Genomic DNA, 17,625 nt, shown 5'->3' with positions numbered 1-17,625 from the left:
GAGCTCCACCTAATGTTCTAGATACCTTTTATACATTTTCTTACATTAATGTCACAGTAATCATAAATACCAACCCATTGAGGTTGGTATTATTAGTTCTATTTTATAGATGAGGAAACTAGGACTCAGAGAAGCTGAGACGCATGCCTGCGGCCACCCAGCTGAAAAGTGGTTGAGTGGTATGTCCATTAGGAAGCTTCCTGATGCATAGAACAAGACTGGCTTAATCGAAGCAATGAGAAAGTACACTGACTTCATGTAACTCTGAGTCCATGAGGTGGGGGCGGGGGGTCAGTCTCCCCATAAGACACACACAGCACCCTTGAATTAAGATGATTAAAAGAGAATCTCATAAAGGATTTTTTCATTGAGGTAAAATTGACATAAAATTAACTATTAACCATTTTAAAGAATACAATTCAGTCGCACTTAGTACGTTCACAATGTTGTTCAACCATCACCTCATCATCTAAAAGGAGTCCCGTACCCATTAGTCACTCCCCACCAACCACCCCCCCACCTCCAAACCCGTGGCAACCATTGTTTCTGTCTCTGTGAAGTTAGCTATTTTAGATGTTTCACGTAAGTGGAATAACACAGTGTGTGTCCTTTTGTGTCTAGCTTCCTACACTTAGCATGATGTTTTTGAAGTTCATTCCTGTTGTAGCATATATCAGTACTTCATTCCTTTTTATGGCAGAATAATATTTCACTGTATGGGTAGACCATATGTTGTTTAGCCATTCATCCATTGGTAGACATTTGGGGTGTTCCCACCTTCTGGCTACTGTGAATAGTGTTGCTGTGAACATTCATGTTCAAGTATTTGTTTGAAAACCTGTTTTTACGGGTGCCTGGGTGGCTCATTCGGTTAAGCGTCTGCCTTCGGCTCAGGTTGGGATCCTGGGGTCCTGGGATCGAGCCCCACTGAGCAGGGAGCCTGCTTTTCCCTCTCCCTCTGCCCCCCCCCGTCTTGTTCTCTTGCTCTCTCTTTCTCTCTCAAATGGATAAATAAAAACTTTCAAAAAAAAAACAAACCTGTTTTCAATTCTTTGGGGTATATATCTAGGGATGGAATTGATGCATCATCTGGTAACTCTATATTTAACTTTTTGAGGATCTGCCAAACTTTTCCAAAGGGGCTGAATCATTTTACATCCCTCTCAGAAATGTATGAGGGTTCTGATTTCTCTACCTCTTCACCAAGACTTGTTATTTTATGTTTTTTTTCTTTAATTTTTTTATTATGGCTGAGCTAGTGGGTATGAGTGGTATATCATTGTGGTTTCAGTTTGCATTTCCCTAATGACTAATGCTGTTGAGCATTTTTTCCATGCTCGTGAGGGATCTTTAAGAAGGCATGAGGGGCGGGGTTGGGGGGACGCCTGGGTGGCTCAGTCGGTTAAGTGTCCGACTTGGTTTCGGTTCAGATCATGATCTTGAAGTCCTGGGATCGGGCCCTGCGTTGGGCTCTGCGCTCAGCTCAACCCCGACTCGTGCACTCTCTTCTCTCTCTCTCAAATGGATGGATAGATCTTTAAAAATATATAAATAAAACTTAAAAAAATAAAATAAAAGAAGGTGTGAGAAGGTAGGGAGGCTGCAGGGATTGTGTAGTGCCCAGGGCAGGTGGCTCTGGGACTCCTGTGGCATGCCTGGCTTGAGAGATGGGGAGGGGATGGTCACTGGAACCTGGAGACAGTGAGGGCTGTGGGGAGGGGCCCTGACCAGAGCTGAGACTTGGGCTGAGGGTGGCAGCCAGTTCGTAGTGACCACCAGAGGGGCAGTGGGGTGGGAGGGATCGGTACTCCAGCGTTACTCTCTCCTGCTCAGATCTCCAGCTGGGGCTCCCTGTTGGCTAAAACCATCCTGCAAGCCAGAGGGGTAGGGAGCCCTTGCATTAGTCCCTAGAAGTCAATTTGGGGCCTGGAGTGGGGGAGAGTGGAATGTGAGGGGCATGTGGTGTACTGGGACCCAGAATTCCCTTCTCTTCCAGGAGCCCTGGCTCCCATTTCCTGTGGTTCTGTGCTCCGTGTGTGGGTTTCTGCCTGAGGCTGGTCGTGAGACTGGCCGCAGCTGTTTTGAGCTTCCCATCTGTATTGTAACATCCAGAGGAGGAGACAGAACTCCATTTCCAAGACCTCTTCCAGAAGACCAAGAAAGAGCTTTCCCAGAAACCTCCAGCTTCAAGTCTCCTTGACCCCAACTGGGTCACATTCCCCCTCTAAACTAATAACTAGCAAGTTGCTGGGATGGTTTTGAACCACTGGGGCCCACACGGGCAGGAACATGTGCTTCTGGGGAGAAGGGGAATCCCAAATGAGTTCAGGAAGGGGGAAGGGTGCTCGGTAGAAACCCACAGAGCCCTTCCTGGGGAATTCCTTGACACAGGTCTAACTGAAGCCCTCACTTTGTCCACTCTGCCTGGTCCCAGGCCAGAGGTGAGACCAGAAGTGCAGGCCAAGGCCTCCTGGAGACATTTTTTGCCCTCCCTGCTGCAGGGGCTGATGTTAGGCAGCGAGCCAGCTCAGGTCCCCGTGGGACCCAACCCCTGCCCTCCCTCCTGTGGCCCACCGCCCTAATAACCATTCCAGGGAGTGAGGCCTGAGTTCAACCAGAAGTTCAGGGAATGGAGTCTTTTTGCAGATTTTGCCACAAAACACAGAATTTTTAAAACCCACCTATTGTATGATTCCTCTTATGTGAAATACCCAGAATAAAATCTATAGAGACAGAAAGTTACACTGTTCTGCTGGGAGTGAGCCGAGGGTGGCATGGGCAGTAACTGCTGATGGATATGGGGTTTCTTTGTTTGGGCAATGAAAATGCTCTAAAATTGATTGTGGTGATGGTTGTACCACTCTGTGAATTGCAGTAAAACCATCGAATTGTGTACTTTAAATGGGCGAAATGTGTGGTATACGAATTACATCTTGATAAAGCTGTTACAGGGGGAAAAAGACATAAAGAGCTCAGTCTGCCTTTTTCTCTTTTATTTAAAATTGGAGTCCTTTGCTACTTTATTCCCTAATGATAAAAATTATCTGTAGCATACACCAGGTTTTTTCCCCACTGCCTACCCCCTTCCTCCTTTCATCCTCCCCTCCCTTCCTCCTTCCCTTTCTCTCTCCCCACCCTGCATCTCCCTCTTTCTCTCCTGCTCCTTCTTTCTCCCTCATACTTTCCTCTGGATAAGTGCATTCCTTCACTTAGTCTGTGTGCATCCTGTGGACCTGACCCAGCCCCCGAACCCTCTGGGCACATAAGCCAGCCAGTGGAATGTTCCAGCCACTGGCCATGGAGGTCGGTTCAAGGATGCTCTCCGTCAGTCGCAACCCTGAGACTGTCATTAGAAGTGGAGGGGGGGTGCTTTCCTCCCCGGGGATTGCTGAGCTGTGGCAGCCTGAAGGCCAGTGACCCCCGAGGGCAAGCCTGCCTGAGATACCACCCCCAACTCCCTCTAGGAATGCAGAGCCAGCAGATGCCGAGAATCCCTCCCTGACCACATCCTCGGAGCCCCTGACTCCAGCCACACCCAAGTTACATCTGACCCTGGACTTTTCCGTTTTGTCAGCCCATAAATTCCCCCTGCTTTTCTCCTCAAGCCAGCATTTGTTGGGTTTTCTGTCTCACGAATAAGTCTAGCTGTGGCTTCTGCAAATGCGGGTCCTCCAGGCTCATATGATTCACGTGACTCCTTCCCACAACAGTCCCGGGGCCGTGAGCCGGGACTGGTCTTTCCGCTCATATCTCTTCTATCAGAGTGAGCCAAGGAAACTGCTTCCACAGAGGAAACAGGCTGACGCTAGAATGTCCCGACCTAGCACACAAAGTCCTTTGTGAGGGCCTCAGGATGGGCCTCTGGGGACCACCCAGCGGCCTTTCCCTGTGCCTACGGGGAGGGGCCCATGTGGCTCCTGTGGCAGGTTGGCCCACCTGGGTGTGTGTGCATGCCACCAGACTCAGATGTGTGCTGGGAGCTGAGGCCTTTGTTCTGACGTGGGGGCCCCTCTTTTTCCCTTTCCATTTTGGGCTATATAGTGTAAACCCTTTGAGTCATACTTACTCAAGACTGTACCGTGTTTGTAACAAGGGGTCGCCATGTCAGCGCAGGTTGCCAGGATGCCAGGGTGGCAAGTCTCTGCTCTTTCTGCTTTATCTCCCTGGCTCCCAGGGAACAGGGCGAGCAGCTGTGGGACCTGGGCATCATGACTCTTGTTCTGTCACTGTGGCACCAGAAGCTTTGAGGAGTCACAGCACAGAGAGATCTGTCTCCAGGGCAGGTAGCTGAGGCCAAATCTCCTGCCTCATAGTTCCTTGCGGTTCTTTCTCATTCGGAGAGAACTGGGTTGGGGCAGGTGGGAAGCCTTGATTTCTGAGAGAAGTTGGGTTCCCACCAGGCCCCAGAAGACGATGCTCAGGATAACCTACGTTTGAGGCTGCTGCCAAGCAAGGGACTTGAGGGAACCCGGGGCCCTGTTGAGCCGGTATTGACGGGTTGGCCACTGGGCTTGGATGAGAAATGAATGTGTGCCTGGAAAGTCTTGGTGTGAGGGTGTTTGTTTAGGCAGCTATTAATGAATTCATTCAACAAACATTTTCTGAGCCAGACGCTGTGCTAGCCGCAGGGTCTTCCGGTTTCCCCAGCATCTTCTCCGGAAGGATAGGGACGGGGTGTGGGGTGGCTTTGCTTACAGCTCTGTCGTGCCTGCCTGGGTGATTTTCCAGGGGCCTTCCAGTCTACCGGGCATCCTGAATTCGGTGTCTCCGGCAGCACTGAGGGATGAGGGGAGAGGCCGCAAGCCTACAGCGGGTCTGCTGCCCCCAGCCTCGGTGTTGCCCCCTGCACCTGGGACACACAGCTGTGAAATAGAAGAGACTTAAGTCCTCATTGGAAGGAAAGAACCTTGACTCTGGGGAAACTTAATTTGAAAAGAAGTTTTATAGACACTGGCTGATCCTTCTCGGTTTCCAGGGAGTAAAATTCCTGAGAAGCAAGATGGAATTACAGAAAGAAGTTTGAGGATTGGGATTCCCCAACAGTGGCGTCACTTGGTCACAAGGCTTCGTCGGGGCGGGGCTGACAGGTGGTTTCTTCTAGGGCTTCCTGTGGACTGGAGGTGGCGGGGTGGGAAAGCTGAGGTTAGGTCACATGACTCTTTCCCTAGAGTGGAAAAGGAACCCCCTCATTTCCCATTTTGACAACTCATACAGAAGGCGTTCTCGTGTTGCCTTGTTTTTATCTGACTCTGAACATATGTTCAGTCAACAGGTGTTTACTGAGCACCTGTAAAGCGTGTTACATCATCATGTCAGGTGCCTCTGATTATTGTGTTCGGGCTTATCCACAAACTGCCTCTGCCTTCAGGAAGGAGATGAAACTCATGAGTCAGGCCCCCCTCTGTAGGCACAACTGTGCTTCCTTTTCTCTGACGGACTGTCCTCTCCCTCTTTCAGGGTCATCTTCTTCCAGTAAGCCTTCCTTCCTGTAACCGTTCAGCAAATAGTGCTGCATGTCTGTTGCTTTTCAGCCCCTTAGCCAGGTGGGCCTTACGAGTCGAGGTCAAAGATTTAGAGGAAAATAAGTCATGGTCCCTGCCCTGGGGGAATTTCTGGTAACTGAATGTGGTGATAGGAGCAAAGTTAGCCTTTGTACATGGAGGTTTTCAGTATGTTCCCACAGTTCTTTTAGTGGGGCATTTTGCTCTTATTTCCTATTCTTCGGTAAACTTATGGAGCTTGTAAGTCAGCAGAGGGAAAGTGCCCATCAGAAAGCATTTATTGTGTTACTATGCTATGTCCATTATTCATCCAGCAGATCTATCATTCATTTATTCTTCAACTATGTATCCAGTCCTAGAAATTGGAGCCCTTGTGTGCTCTTGGTGGGACTGTGAAAGGGTACAACCTCTGTGGAAAACAGTATGCTCGTTCTTTGGAAATTAAAAATGGAACGACTGTATGATCCACCAATTCCAGTTCTAAGTGTATATCCAAATGAATTAAAAGCAGGATCTCAAAGAGATATTTAGGCACCCGGGTTCATTATTCATAATAGCCAAGGGGTGGGAGCACCCCAAAGTGTTCATCAGCAGATGGGGAGATACCCTAAGTGTGGCATACACACAATAGAATATTACCCAGCCTTAAAAAGGAAGGAAGCTCTGACACATGCTACAATATGGAAGAACCTGGGGGACGTTGTGCTAAGTGAGATAAGCCAGTCACAAAAGGACAAATACTGCAGGATTCCACTTACATGAGGTATCTAAAGTGGTTAAACCCCCAGAGACAGAAAGTAGAACGGGGTGGCCAGGGGCTGGGGGAAGGGGACATGGGGATTGTTGTCTAATGGGTGCAGAGTTTCGGTTTTGCAAGTTGAAAAAGTTCTGGGGATCTGTTGTACAGCAATGATTAAGTGGTTATACTTAACACTACTGAACTGTACGGTTAAAAATGGTTAAGATGGTAAATTCCATGGTGTGTGGTTTTTTTTAAACCACAATGAAATATTTTAAAAATATATGTATCCAGTCTTTCAGAGCAGGCATATTGTAAGTTCTGAGAGTTGTCTAGATCCGCAGGATGCACACCATATTTAGGGGCAGGCAGGCCGAGAACCTAGAGCGGGAGGCTGCCTGGCTGGCGTTCCCGTAACTCAGACGCACCGGGCGGGGCCTGGCTTGGCGTGCTGGCACAGAGTGCCTGGGAGCGCGGCTCAACTCAGGCACACACTGTGACAGGTATCAGCGCTGTGTCTTCCACGTGGCAGAGGGGTCAGCAAACAGGTGTCCAGCAGAAGTTGTGTCTCAGGCCGTGGCATCGAACTTGCTGCTCCGTGTGCTTAGAAGTCCCTCTTCCTGTTTTTCCTGTCTGGTGTCCCGCCCCCCCCGTCCATCCCTCAAAACCCACTGCTGCTACCACCTCCCCCGGTGAAACCACTCTGTATCTGATCATCTGCCTTGTTTCTGGGCATGGCATCCGTGTCCGTTTTCACAGGTGCCTAGTGACTGTTACTTCGCCTTTCTGCCTTCCATGGGAGCAAGGTGCCCAGCTTGGACGGGCATCTGCTGGCGTCTGTTGAACTGTTGTAGGAATGAATGAATGAATGAATGGCAAAATGGAAGATAGAGTCAAATACTTATTTCAGTTTTACAATATCCTGAGCATTCATTGGATCTTGTACCTGTGGACTGACAAGGGAGGAATTCACTTCTCTTTCTTAGTAGAAGTTCAAGTATGGATGGAATTTGAGCCGCAGGTAGATGGGAGGCTGTGGGGTGGGACCCCATGCAGGGGCAGGTGCACTTTGGTGGATTCTGTGCGTGGTCTGAAGGAGACTAGGCTGCTCATTTCTCAGATGTACAGCCTCCTTAGGACTGTTCTGGGCTTTGATGAGATGGGATCGGAACACGTCTTAGATGTACTTTCTTTCCTTTGATTCTGAGCTGCCTTGAGTTGTAACATGCGTTCTTGACATCATCACAGGGTTGGAGGAGAAAACAGAAGCTCTGCCACATTAAATTTGATAGTTAAGACACATTGTGTTTCAGAAATAGGAAAATGGGCAAATATGGCTGTCACAGAAGGGAAGGAATAAGGTGATCACAAAGAGTGTTGTTAAATTGGGTTGCTGTGTGGTTGATGCTGATCATACCTCCTCAGGGGAGTCAGGAGTGCGCTTGCATGGCAAGGCTGGTCTTGCCAGCTTGTTAGAGGTCTTTTTTTAGTCCCAGCACTGGGGGAGAAATCCAAACAGCAGAGACCTCTCTCCCGAGGCTGCCACTGCTCTGAAGGGCTGGTGGGATTTAAAGGAAAGAAGAGGCTTCTGGAATCAGACAGATCTAGAATCCACTTACAAGCTGGGAAAACTCTAGCAAGATGCTCATCCCGTATTAGCCTCAGTTTCCTTCCCTGTAAAATGGAACAATAATAATACCTGTCTCCTGGGGTTGTTGCAAAGATTAAAGAAGTTCTTGCCTGTGTAGTGTCTGATACACGTGGGAAGCACCAATTGATACAGATTAGCTAGATTATCTTTTCGGTGACTGTGTAACCTGTTGCTTGCACTGTAGGACAGGGATCCCAGTGACAGCTGTGCTTCTCACGACTCAGGCCCGGGGGAAGAGTCAGCATAACTGAAGGTGGCAGAGTCCCTGGGGCCCACAGTGGGGCTTCCTGCTGGCAGGGGGGCGCTGGGGAACACCTTTCCATGCAAAGTCCTTTCCACCCTGGTGCCTCTTCCCTTGGGCAGGCAAGGCTGGGACCCTGAGGTGCCACTCCTGGAAGGTGACTTCTGGGCCTTGACTGTAGATGGGGGACAACAGCATGATGACCACCTGCAGGAACCATGTCCGTGGTGTTGGCTTTGCTGAGGAGCTGCCAGGTCGGGACTCTGGGCTGTGGGCGTCCCATCCAGTTGTAGGTTGTCATGGTCGTGCACTCTTCCGTCACACGTCCACTCAGTGCCAGCACTTCTTACATCCTTGTCTGGAGGCCGCACCCGGGAGTGCCAGTCTCCTGACTTCCAGCCTGCCCCTGGGTGGCAGAGAACAAGCTCTTGGGCAGAAGCAGATGTTGCTTACGGTAGGATGCGCTTGTCCATTAACGGGCTTGTGAGTGTCAAGGTCACGTGTGTGGGCACGTTACAGCCAGCCACCACCCCCATTTTCCAGAAGACACAAGCCGGCAGAAGTGAAGTTTATTGTCCAAAGTCCCACAGCAATTAGGGGGGAGAGCCAGTGTTGGAATGTAAGTCTTCCTGCTCCAGAGGCTGTCCTCTTTCCACTGCTTGAGATTCCTCTCCCCCCCCCGCTGCACCCTTCTACTGCACAGTGAACAGGGGAGCAGCCCCCCAGATGACTCTGCACCCCGCGTGCTCACTGAGCGTAAACACCAAATTGTTTGAAAGGACCTCAGTCGCACTATTAAAACAGTTGGTGGCACAACAAACCCCAGGCACCCACGCACTCCGCACTTGCTGTTCTTCCCAGGGGACCCAGAAGGAAATGTGTCATTTTGTGGAGGCACAGGCTGAGCTCTGCCTGCTTTCGCTGGTGCGAGGAGTGGGTCGTGCTAAGGAGTGAGCCTCGCTGGCCTCCCTGCTCGTGGCTTCCAAGGTTACCTTGTTGTTCCCTCCCTGGCTCCCTGAGGCTGTCTGTCTGGCATTCACTTATTTTAAGATGCACAAAATTTTCAGGATGCAGCTTTATAGAATGTGGAGGATCGTGATTCACTTGTAGTATGTAGATTCCTCTGGTACGCAGTACTTCTTTCTCTCATCACCCGTGGGGTTATTTGATTAAGGTCTCATTCTCTGAACATGGGCTCTAAGCAGAGACCATGGCTGTTTCGCTAACCATCATTATCTCCTTGACATTTAGCTTAACAAATATTTTTTCAATAAATGAATTGGTGGATGGATGGATGGATGGATGGACGCATTTTCCCAACAGATGAGTCTCCTTACAGGAAGCTCTGACCAATGGAAAATAGCATGCAGTTGGCACTTAGTAAATGTTTGTGAGGCAGGTCCTGTGCAACTGTGTTCACACCCAGATGAGACCGCTTACGAGCGTTCATCCTGTCTGTTGTTTCTGTCCCTGACCCATGCACCACCTCTGGACCTTGAGCTCAGTCTACCCTAACTTCCCCTCCTTACTGTCCTGTGTTGGGCACTCAGGGCATAGGATGTAAGTTACATGGTCACAGTCATTGTAAATTTATAATCTAAAAAGACCTTTGGATCATGAAGCGTAGTGAGTACAGCCTTTCCTGACCTCTTCTTTGGAGAGGAGAGACCCAAACCATCTTTGATTGTTGTTTTAACCAGCAAGTGAGGCAGGGGGATGGGGCCAGGGTAAGGTCTAGAGGCGTCAGAATTGTTAGGCAGAGCACCTTGATCTTTCTTGGCGTTGACTTCCACAGAGTCTTGTCTGCTTCCTTCTTTTTTTTTTTTTTTTTTTTAAAGATTTTATTTATGTGAGAGAGAAAGTAAGTGAGAGAGAGAGAGAGAGAGAGCATGAGAGGGGGAGGGGTACGGAGCAGGGGAAGGGCAGGGGGAGGGAGAAGCAGATTCCCCACTGAGCAGAAAGCCTGATGTGGGAGTTGATTATCAGAACCCTGGGATCATGATCTGAGCTGAAGGCAGATGCTTAACCGACTGAGCCACCAAAGCACCCCTCATCTGCTTCCTTCTATATCATACTTGAATGAGTAGTCCTGGGCAGAGTCAATAGAAGCATCTCATCCCAAAACCTGCTGGCAGGCAGCAGGAGGATGGATGAGGAGAAACAGCAAGAGTCCAGAGTTACCTGGCTAGAGAGGCCACAGGTGCCTAACTCAGGGCTCCTTGGGGCAGCTAGGGAGGCAGGACTTGTTGCTTGCTAGTGTATATGGAAACTGAGAGATGTAGCTATTAGTACGGAATCCCCATGACCGGCTCAAGGCGGCCCCAGCATTCACTGTTGAAACAATCAGGAAATAGTAATGGGGTATATTCAGTGTTAATTTATACTATTTTATGTAGCGTAGTCAGCAAAGCCCTGAGCTCGGAAGTCAAGCTCTTCCTAGTTTGAATCCTGAATCTGCCACCCCCAGGTACCTGTGTGACCATGTGCTACCTAAGTTCTGTGAGCCTCAGTTTTCTTATCTGCAAAATCCAGGCAATCACAGTTCCTTGCAGGATTAGGGTGAAGATTGAATGGGGTGGCCAACGTGCCCGGGATGGGTCTGGCTCGAAGACAGTGCCCAGTAGGGGTCACTGTTGCTGCCGTTAAGGGCCCTGAGAGTTCATTCAGCATGGCTAGATTGTTGGAGAGCACCTCTTGGAGGAGAGGGAATTTCAAGTGGGACTGGACAAATTGGGCTTCTAATAGATAAGATGAGGATTGGCAGAAATCATATGAATTCAGGCTGTCTTCTCTAGCTCCTTGATTTTCCAAGTACAGCTTCCACAGACCAGGAAAGAATCTCATCAGTAAATAGGCCAAGTGTTTGCTGTGATGTTATGGGAAAAAAAAGACATTGTCCAAGCTGTAGCTGCAGATGACTCAGGAGTTCATAACATCCTCCATAAAAGGATACACATCCCAACATCCGTGCCGTCACTTCTGTTGAATAAAATTCACCATCTATTTGGGGATTGGCAGTCAAGAGGGGTTTATGTACCAAGTGAATTATGGCCCTTATTCCTGCGTGGCATGCAGGAATTGCTGTCCTGACAGACATCCTGTAAGTCACAGGATAGAATTTCAGTAGAAGCAGCAGAAACACGGGTGGTAAAAGCTGTGATGCTCCATGGTAATGAATTCTGGTTCACTCGAGCAGGTTGCTCCTTTCAATCTCCCATCACTGGTGGCAGCGGGAAATGAGAGGTTGTAAAGAAGAGCACAGGGGTTGATAGCAATGTTCACTTACTCTGACATGTATTTATTGAACACCTATTTATAGGTGCTGTGTGTTTCCTGCCCGGATCTTTGAGCCCACTCTGGAAGGCACTGCAGGCAAGTGTCTGTTCCCATGGAGGGCTTCCTGTATGTCTGCCTCAGCCACCCCCCCCCCCCAGCTTTGCTGGGCTAGCGAGGCATGGGAGTTGGTGCAGAAATGCCCCAGCTTCCCTACCCCAGCATGGCAGTCCTGCGGTGTGTTCCCCACGTCCCTCAGAGGGTCCCTAATGGAACTGAGCTCCATGCGCCTAAGTGGGAACCTGCATAACCTTGGACAAGTTCCTTAACCTCTGAGTTTCGCCTTCCTGTAGGATGGCTGCGAGGATCAAAGAGACCATAATATCACTTGCCCCCACTACTAGTTCCCATTCATGCCTTGGATGCTGGGAACCAAGCATTTTGCTCAGTGGTGTAACTGCATTTCTCACTGATTCTCATCGTGACTGTATGACGTAGGACTTCAATTATCCCAGTTTAAAAAGGAAACTGTAGTATGAGATAAATAACTCATCCAAGAGCCATATTCTGAGCTCTAACTCAGATGCATTTGTTTTAAGGGCCAACTTTTAATAATAAGCAAGGCTGTTAGAGTACAGCGTCTAGCAAAGAAGCTGCTGTTATTATTTTTATTAGCAAGTGCCCAATATATAGTAGGCTCACTCTGCTTGTTGAATTCTAAAATAATGAATGAACGCTTATTGCTCGAGATCATGAACTCTCTCTTGCTCTCGGCTCCAACTTCAGGCAGTGAGAACAGTCTCTAGCACATGGTAGGCACAGAACAAATCACTGAATGAGTGATTGAATGAATGCATGCAAAGTGGTATTTTTAAAATTACTGGTAGTACCCTGGTTCTAAAGAAATCCTGTTAATTGAAAAGCATTATTTGTTTCCTCCTTACAAAAGCCAATCCCAGGAAGGAGATAGCCTTAAAATCCCAATAGTATTTATCTCTAGGTGTTAGGATAATAACAGATTTTAGTTTTATGCCTTAGTATTTTTCATAATGGACCCAGATTACCTTCATAACTGGAAAAAAAAGAATCTCTTTTGGCGGGGGCAGGGCGGGGGCCAAACAGTCTCAGAGCATAAATGGATACCAAAGCAGCGGGGGTGAGAGACTGCCACATATGTAGATGCTAAGTTGGTGTGAGTGGCTTCCGAGTCCAGGCAGCAGGGTGTGAGCTGACCCTGGTGTGTCACACCTCACACAGCTCTTGCACACGCCCTCTCTCTGGAGGTTCACACCGGTCCAGTAACATAGGCTAGGCTAGGATTAGTGGCCTTGTTTTACAAACAAGGGACCCGAGAGCCACAGAGGCTCACTGACGAGGACGAGGCTCTGCTCAGGGGCAGAGCTGGATCAGAACTCGGGGACGCTGGGCTTAAAGCCCGGTGGGGGTTCCACTCCGCCCCAGCAGCCTCTCCTGAAGACCCACTGAAGGAAACGGGACGAGAGTGGAGGTAGGATGGTGGACCAGGGGATCGTGAGGTAGATGCTTTGAGCATCTACCAGACGCTTCTGTGGAAGAGAAGCCTGGTTTGAACTTTTTCAGTCAGACAACCTGGGTTGGATCTTTGGTGATGTCAGGGAATTCTACAATCTCTTTAGGTGTGGGAATGCTATTGCAATTCTATTTTTGTAAAAGACCTGGTCTTACAGGTACATGCTGTTCTACTTATGACCGAAATGGTAAGATTATTTGCTTTGAAACAGTGATGTGGGGAGAGGGAAGATTGATTTTAAGTTGATGGTGATCGGGGCTGGGCAGTGGATATATGGGGTTCAGGATACTCTTCTCTATTTTTGTGTCTACAAGATTCTCTACGATAAAAGATTAAAAAAAAAAAAAAAAGCAAGCAATGATTCTGGCTTTAGTGTGGGGGACCGGATTTCAGAGGGAGAAATGGTGATGAAAGGAGACCAGGAAGGAAGCCCAGGTGGGAAGGGTGGAGGCTTGGTCCAGGGCTGTGTCGGGGGGATGGAGAAAAAGAGAGAGGTCGAGAGATCTTTAGGGAGTAAATGAGACAGGACTTGGGATAGATTGGATATGGGGATAGGAAGACGGTGGGTCAAGAGTGTCCCTGGGTTCTGGCCCCAGATAGAGGTGTGCCACACTGAGCTAGCGATCACTGGAGAAGGATCCAGCAGGTCCCCTGGCTCATCTTGTTTCCACTCCTCACCTCTGTTTCCACTCCATTCTGCAAATATTGAAGCCGTTCCCTTATGTAACACCTTTTATCCCAGACTTCCTGTGCTCTGTGCACTCAGCAATTAAGCTTTGGTATGCATGAATTAATTACAATCCTCTCTCAGGTTCAGAGGGGCTGTCCTGAAATATGTATATTCATAGAGCTCTACCTCCTTCCTGGGCTGGTCCCCTTGGCCAGTGGGGGAGCGGGGGACACCTCCACTTTCCCATGGGCACAGGGCTGCATGGGTCCGTCTGTCTGTTGCACCTGTGAGCACACTTTGATTTCATGTTTAGAGAAGTTAATGACTTGTAAATTGCTCTCGACTGTAGAGCTAGAAATAGAACTCACGAAGGATCCCTGAGCACTCGCACAGATCCGAGGATAGAGACACCAGCCCCAAGGTGGATCGCTGAAACAGTGGTTTGCTGGCTGTTTTCCTTCCCACTCCTGGACAGCCGCTCGGTGGTGTCAGAACATTCCTCACAAGGATGCCAGCCTCCACATGAAACCCCATGTTGCTTTGAGACCATGTCTTCTGCCCAGTCCCACTGGATGATGCTTGTCACCTTTTCTCCTGCCCCCATCCAGATAATTCTCTGATGTGACGGCTGAGACATGAGATCTTCAGCCTCCAGGCTCTCCAGTTTTTCGTCGAGAGATTCACTATGGAATCGGTGAGTGGCCTCAGCCCATCCTGTCTAGAGAGCCCAGCCTGGGAAATGCAGAGGGATTCCTTGCGGGGGAGGGGTTTGAAATTCAAAATTTGATCAAACTGCAGACTAGCATCTGATAAAGGCACCGTGGGTGTGAATATTAGTGGCAAACGGATGTGTGGCATTTGTAGGGCTGTAGACTTCTCAAAGTGCTTCCTGTTGTCACCTCACCTGTGTCCTTTGGACAGAAGGCAAGGTGACAGGGTGACAGCTCCAGAATGAAGTCAGGAATAGCAACAAAGATGACACCATCCACAGTAGGTGCTGTTTTACTTGAACGACTCTTAGAAACAGGTTCTCATTAAGTCCACGCGAGGGAGGAATTACTACATTCATTCTACAGGTAAAGAACATGCCCAGCTGGATTGGAAGTCTGTTTTTCCTGATTCCAGGTCTCCTGCCTTTTTCCTCTATGCCATGTTCCCTCTTGGAGGTATAATTTGCCCCATTTTGCAGCTGGGAATACTGAGGCCTGGGGTAGGGGCACGTGGTAAGAGTCTACGGAGTCTGACCTCAGTGGGTGGAGGTTTGTGTTAGAGGATGATAAAAAATTAGACTGGACAAGAAGATGAGAGAAACGTCAGAGTCCGTGAATCTTAAAGTTGCCAGGGTAACTTGACCTAGGGTCAGTCTGCTGTGACTGGCGTTTCCCAGAAATCAGCTTTGGTAGTGGGAAGAGCATGGGTGCTGGAGGGAGTGGTAGAACTCTGGCTTTGGCACCAACTTGCTGTGTGACCTCAGGCAAGTCACTGACCCTCTCCATTTCTTCCATTTTCACCTCTCTGAAAGGGAAATCCCAATATTTATGTTTTATATTTTTGTGTGCGGGCTAGAAAAACTAGACAAAGTGTCTTGTGTAAAGGAAGCACATATAGAGCATTGTAATTATTTCAAGTTTTAGGATAGAAATCGTTTTTAAGTAGCATTAGACAAGCAGAATTGCCCTGAATGAATATGAGAGAGGCTGGAGGAAAGGAGGCCAACCTGAGAGGCTTTGATGTGACCCCAACATGAACTGACAAGGAATCGTTACTACCTTTGGGGTAAATGAAACTTTGTATGATTATTTTCCTAGTTTGTCTGTTAGAGGAATACCCGAAGTCATGTTTTATTTTGTTGTTGTTGTTTTTTAAGTCAAGAGTCCAACACAAAAGTGATAGTTTTGCGGGTGTCTTTTCGGGTGACATTAATTATAATTGCAAAATCCAGTGCATTATTTAGGATCACGTTTTGCTATGAATGATGTGAAATCTAAATAAATGTTGGCTTAAAGAAGAGAGAGGTATATTTCTCTCTTAACCTGAAAGTTCAGACACAAGTTATGCAGGGCTGCCACAGCAATCTCTGAGAGACCCAGGCACTTGCTCTTGTTTGTCTGCCATGTGGGCCTCCAATCCCAAGTCACCTCATGGTCCAGTGTAGCTGCTGCTGCTCCAGCCATCACATCTACCAGCAAGAAGAAGGCAAGAGAAGAAGAAAGGCAGGCTCCCTCCCTTTAAGGATGTTTCTGAATATTGCACCCACTGCTTCTACTTCTATCGGCCAGAATTTAGTCTCTGCACAGCCGCCAGAAGGCTGAGAAATGTGGTCTTTATTCTACAAGACCATGTGCTTACCAAAATTGAGAGTTGTTCTTATAGAAAAGGAAGAGAGCAGATATTAGAGGACAGCTTGCTTTGCCAAGCAAAGAGTTCTTGAAGGATTGCTTTTAAGAGGAGGGGCTCTGTGGCTGGACCGCTGGTGTTTGACTCCTGGACCCGTGGCTCGGTAGGTGCGTGGCCTCGGGAAAGCTACTTAACCTTTGTGTGCCTCAGTAAAATCCCATTTTGTACATCCTTATAAGGGTTGCCTTGAGCATTAGGTGAGTTAAGGTAGAGCTCTTGGAACAGTGCCTGGAACACAATAAGTGCTAAGTATTAGCTCTTACTGCTCCTATTGCTTCTACTAGCAACACTACCATTTCTGTTAACCACCTGACCGCAGCTGCAGTTACTACTGCCTGTCCTGACTACTTCTCCTGTTGCTTCTGGGCTGTTCTTGGTGCTGGTACTGTGGCTACTGGAACTTCTAGGACCATGGCTGTTACTGCCTTACCACTGGCCTTGGCCTGGCACTGCACACACATTTTAAAAATGGAATCCTCACAGCATGGAAGGTAAGTATTCTTTTCCCAAGGTGAAGGTAAGAGTCAGCGAGGCTAGGTAACTGCCAGGTGTCATGCAGCTGGTGGGATAGCGGCTTCCCGGCCGGTGGATGGGGCCGTGACAGGAAGGGAACACGAGGCCCCTGCTGGGCTTCTGCAAATGTTCTGTCCCCCGAGCTGGGTGCTGGTGACACAGGTGTAAAAATTCCTTCAATGGCACACCTATGACACCAATAATTTTACTATGTATGCTCTATTTCAGTAAGAACACATCAAAGCCTATTGTACGCTGTTCACTATAACATGAGGCCCACCACCTTTGTTCCTGTTTATTGGTTTGTTGGTTGGTTGGTTGGTTGGCTCTTTCTTTTTTTAATTTTATTTATTTATTCATGAGAGAGAGAGGCAGAGAGAGAAGCAGGCTCCCAAGGAGCAGGGAGCCCGATGCGGGACTCGATCCCAGGACCCTGGGATCATGACCTGAGCCGAAGGCAGACGCTTAACCATCTGAGCCGCCCAGGCGCCCTGGTTGGCTCTTTCATATAACATGTGGATCAACTGCTTATGACTTCGTGCCGAGACCTGGGCCAGGGGGCTTGGGATACAAAGGTGCAAGCAGCAGGCATGACCCGGTCATCATGGGGCTTTGTGCTCAGAAGAAAAGGAAAGGGGCAAATCCCATACAGATCGACAGCCACAGGGTTAGGCTGAGCGTGGGACCGCCTGGGGCCGCAGGAGGGGCGCATCAACTAATCCACGCAGGTGTGTTTCTGCCAACATAATGGAGCTGTCCATCTCAACAGATCCCTTTGATAGGGAGAAAAGTTCCAGCATCCCTGGGTTCGCTGATCACATGAGGGCTCCATCTGAAAACAGAAAGACTTCCCTCTGTTCCCGGCTACCAGGAACTGAGAAGGGGTCAGCCCTTCTTTTTCATGGAGCAGATAAGAGTTGGAGCTTGGAGTTCAGTAGACACGAAGGGGAACCCACAGGAGCAGAGACTTTCTCCGTGTATTGAGACCAGTCCAGGGACCTCCTGCTTGTTTTGTCAGGTTATTAACGTGAATGTATGTGCAAAAGAATGACTAAAATCACACCTCACCACAGGGCAGTTACTGCCCCTGG

The 17,625-nt window shown here is 48.7% G+C and overlaps 1 protein-coding gene across 3 annotated transcripts in view; it reads left to right on the top strand.

Moving 5' to 3' along the window:
- ASAP1 (ArfGAP with SH3 domain, ankyrin repeat and PH domain 1) overlaps positions 1–17,625 on the top strand; it is a 341,917-nt gene that overhangs the window by 16,375 nt on the left and 307,917 nt on the right. The window contains exons 2-3 of one of the 3 annotated variants that reach the window (XM_035011955.1): positions 11,452–11,504; positions 14,233–14,318. In XM_035011955.1, coding sequence (XP_034867846.1) covers positions 14,260–14,318 — 59 coding nt within the window. In that variant the 5' untranslated portion in view covers positions 11,452–11,504; positions 14,233–14,259. Of the gene's footprint in view, positions 1–10,152; positions 11,505–14,232; positions 14,319–17,625 lie in introns of those variants that run through there. The other 2 variants (XM_035011957.1, XM_035011956.1) reach the window with 2 other exon arrangements.

This window comes from Mirounga leonina, unplaced genomic scaffold (assembly GCF_011800145.1).
Source record: "Mirounga leonina isolate KUSES-001 unplaced genomic scaffold, KU_Mleo_1.0 Mir_165, whole genome shotgun sequence".
Classification (NCBI taxonomy): domain Eukaryota; kingdom Metazoa; phylum Chordata; class Mammalia; order Carnivora; family Phocidae; genus Mirounga; species Mirounga leonina.
Note: the sequence above shows the minus strand (reverse complement) of the source record. Positions and strands in the feature narration are given on the sequence as shown.